General features: G+C 36.5%; 1 protein-coding gene across 1 annotated transcript; it reads right to left on the bottom strand.

The window, feature by feature from the left end:
• On the bottom strand, window positions 1-1,586 carry LOC126726738 (putative germin-like protein 2-1). The gene is made up of 2 exons (XM_050432086.1): window positions 1,251-1,586; window positions 1-726 (listed from the first exon to the last, which is right to left on the bottom strand). The coding sequence occupies exons 1-2, from the start codon at window positions 1,360-1,362 to the stop codon at window positions 191-193; spliced, it is 648 nt and encodes a 215-aa protein (XP_050288043.1). The 5' UTR covers window positions 1,363-1,586; the 3' UTR covers window positions 1-190.
• Window positions 1,587-4,038: the final 2,452 nt, after the last annotated feature.

Genomic DNA, 4,038 nt, shown 5'->3' with positions numbered 1-4,038 from the left:
TATATAAAAAATGCATTTTATTAAAGAAACAAAACGAATCATAATAATAAAATTACAAATGTAACAGAACAGCAAAACAATGCACACAAACTTCCAATGAGGCCGGCTATGATACAAATTGACACACTCATACAGAAAACGGTAAGAGCAGTAGGCTCTTGTCATAATTAATGGAATAATCATAGTTTGTCTAGAACTTAGACTTGATATAGTTGATAACATTGTTATCCACTTGGAAGGCCTTCGATAAAACGTCACTAGGAATGTGAGGCTTGGACCCAAACACTGTATTGGCAACTGTGATAACACCAGGGTTTTGACTGCTTAGAGCAGCAATGGCAATGGCACTTCCATTACCAAAATTTCTTTGATAGTGAATGAGACCAATTGGGAATACAAACACATCACCCTTCTGTAGCACCTTTGTGATAAGGCGGTTCTGAGGATTCGATGTGACAAACCCAACTTCAAGGCTACCTTCCAAGACAGTTAAGATTTCAGTGGCACGAGGGTGAGTGTGGGGAGGGTTAATACCCCCTGGTGCATAGTCAATACGAACAAGAGAAATGCCAAGAGAGTTGAGTCCTGGGATTTGTGCAGCGGTCATTGGGGTCACCATTGACCCTGCGGGGTTTGATGTGTTGCCTGCTATATGAAGTCCACTGCTTGAAAAGTCATTGGCATCAACCATCTTAGGATCCTTGCAAGCCAAACCATTCAGGAGCACTGCCACCAAGCATAATATTGCAAGTAAGAAACATGTAAGCCATTTGAGTAAGCCACAAAATATAATATGTAATGGGTACTAAAAAAAGGTTAATGATTTTCTCATACAACTTATTTCACATGGTCTGTACACATCCCATTTCCACATTTACTTGCTTATGGGTACTGTTTTTACAATTACAAGTATGTGAAAAAAAATAGTGTGAACAAACATAAACCAAACCATTCAGGAGCACTACCACCAAGTATAATATTGCAAATAAGAAAAGGGTAAGGAAGTTCTCACACAACATATTTCACAACATCATATGTACACATCAACTTTACATGTTTTAAGCGATTTAAAATGTATACATTACACGTGCAATTGGGGATATTGTGTGTAAGAGTATGTGACAAAGGCATATGAAAATATTTGCCGACTGGCAAAGCAGCTACTAGCCTACTAGGTATGGTTTTAACATTAAGCCTAGATAGGGTGAAATTTTCAGTAAAATTATACATGTTTGAGGCTCATTTTGTACCTTGACTGTTTGTATCTGCGACACAGAAATCTTGGAGAGGGCTTGGATCTGATGCCAATGCAGCAGTGAAAAACAAAGCTAGAAGTCCGTACAAGAGAATGTGTGAGGCCATCTGCAAATTCTATGTATAGGAAGCTTTAAATCAGTGGAAGAAGGCGTTCTATACTCTATATGGAGATAAAAGAAATTGAGATTTTAGTTGTGAATGACTAATGTTTGTAGCTTCCTCTATATAAGGTGGAGGCTGTGAGAGTACAATGTAAAGACAATAAAAAAGAAAATCAAAGAAAGAAAGAGTCTTCAATCGATAGTACTGCACTGTGCCTGCAAGGAAGGCAACTAAATCAAGTTATCTAATGTTCCAAAAAATCATTTGAGGGCCGGCAGTGATATATGCCACCAAGTCCAAGTTACAAGGACGGTTCATAAATGCTTCTCTTCGAAAAAAGCTTATTTATTTATTTATTTTTTAATTTTTAGTTTGAAGAATGTATCAAATAATTGATTTGAAATAATCAACAAAAAAGAGAACAAGTTCAACAAACAAAGCAAAAATATAAATTTATGTGGGTTTCAGTTACTTTAATTGGTAAAATTTCTTATTGTTGAATAAATGATTTGGGGTTTGATCATCACTTACACTAAAAACCAATTTGTGTCTTGGTCTGATAATATAAAGCAATTATTAAGATTGGATGTAATAGATTAAAATTCTCTCTTTTATATATATATATATATATATATATATATAAAAAGATGAATTTATTATTTATGATGTTTAATATGTTAGATGACCGGTGAATTGATCGTATTTTCTTGTCATGATGTACAATGAATTCCATTAATCACCGCTATCGAAGCTGCTTGGATGGATCATTTATGAGCTGAGTGTGTTTTACCTAACTTCTCTGAGGTTTTAAGTCCCAGCCCAAATGATGAACTAAACGAAACTATTGGCATGGCCATTGGCAGGGTAATTACACAGTATAAAAGTGACAACTGACAAGGCATAAGAGTTCTACTGAATTACTTAACACAAGCTCTGTTAGAAATTAATACTAACTCTCTTGGTTCAAGAAATTTTTATAGTTTCTCTTAACCTCTCTCTCCGAAATTCTCTAGAGCTTACCGCATGCATAATTTAATCTCAGCTACATATTCTTTAACTTGTAGAAGGTCGGTGAAAGGAAGTTATTTTTACTGTTTCTGAAAGACAAATAAAAGAATGTGCAGGAAAATTCAAAGTCGGTGAGTTAACCGACTTTAACCATGTATATAGACGTGGAAGTGGTTCTCAGTTTGTGTGTCATAAGCACCAAAGTGTGTAGAGAGAAAAGCGAAGCAAAGTAAGAAAGTCTTAGTGTCAGTAGTCAGTATGTGTCCTGTAAAAGTTAGCGTGTTGGGATTGTAAGAAGTTTCGCCGTGTGGTGTTATTTGAGTCTAAAATTTGTGTCATATGTGGGCGTCACACTAGGCTTTTCATGAGTCTAGAATTTGTGTCATATGTGTGCGTCACACTAGGCTTTTCATATGTCAAAGTGTTGTACTCTTTGGGTCTGTTTGGATATTGTATTTTGTTGAAGTTTGAAAACTTATTACTGAAAATACTGTAGTAAAATAATTTTTAAAATGCAAAATATTGCAACAAACTTATTGCTGCGTTTTTCACAAGTTGGCTGATCCGTGAACAGTGTTATGAAACCCAGGATTTAAAACACAAAACGCAAAAACGTGTTAGGCAAACGCACGCTTAGTGTATAGATAAAAGAATTTTTTGTACTCCATCACATGTTTTGTTCAGTAATTTGGTATCAAATCTTCTACTAATTTAACAATCTAGTATCAGAGTGAGGCAGTTAGGGACTATGTTTGTGGTGAATAAGCCGGTATTTTAGAGGTGCTCATTTTACTCGTGTATGGTTTGGGACTGTGAAGCTTGTGGTCTGGGACCAAACTTACTTGGTGGTGTGATAGATTTCACCAAGTCATGATGGTGGAACTCCAAGATGTCAGTAGCATTAGAAGGCTCAAAAACTAGAATTACAACACACGGTCAACTCGCATAGAGTCATACTTGCAAGGGTGTAAGATTTGTGGGAGATTGTGGCCGGTGGCGAAACCACACATTTTGTGAATGCTGAAACGTTGCGGAAGTGGAAGATTAAGGCCGGGAAGGCTATGTTTACAATTAAGACAAGCGTCGAGGAAGAGATGTTGAAGTACATCAAGCGTGCAGACACACCAAAGGTAGCGTGGGACACCTTTGCGTCACTATTTGCAAAGAAGAATGATGTGAGGCTACAATTTCTTGAGAATGAGCTAATGTTAGCGGCACAATGGGAAATGACAATCATTTAATATTTCACCAAGGTAAAATCTCTTTGTTGTGAAATCTCTTAATTAGATCCTACATAAAATATATATGATTCAAGAATGAGAAGAATAATTATTCGTTGAGACCTGAATATAGAAGTTTTGTAGCTGCCATTCAAGGTTGGTCAAGCAATATTGAAGATAGAGAAGGTAGAGAAGAGCTCAAGGAAGTCGTAAAAATAATGAACGACAATTCACAGGTTACAAAAATCATAATGTCAAGTGTTTCTAGTGTGGAAAAATGGGCCACTTTGCTCGAGACTATCAATTCAAGTGGAGACAGCCCAATGAAATACAGTGACGTCCAACAACTAAGAAGATGGTAGAGAAGGAGAATGGGTTGTTGAAGCGTCTCTTGCTGTGACAGAGCCTATTGAAGAAGAAGAGAAATTAGTAGCCTCCATTGTGGAAGAAG

The sequence above is a fragment of the Quercus robur genome, chromosome 5 (genome assembly GCF_932294415.1).
Source record: "Quercus robur chromosome 5, dhQueRobu3.1, whole genome shotgun sequence".
NCBI lineage: Eukaryota > Viridiplantae > Streptophyta > Magnoliopsida > Fagales > Fagaceae > Quercus > Quercus robur.
This window is presented reverse-complemented; position numbering and strand designations above follow the sequence as displayed.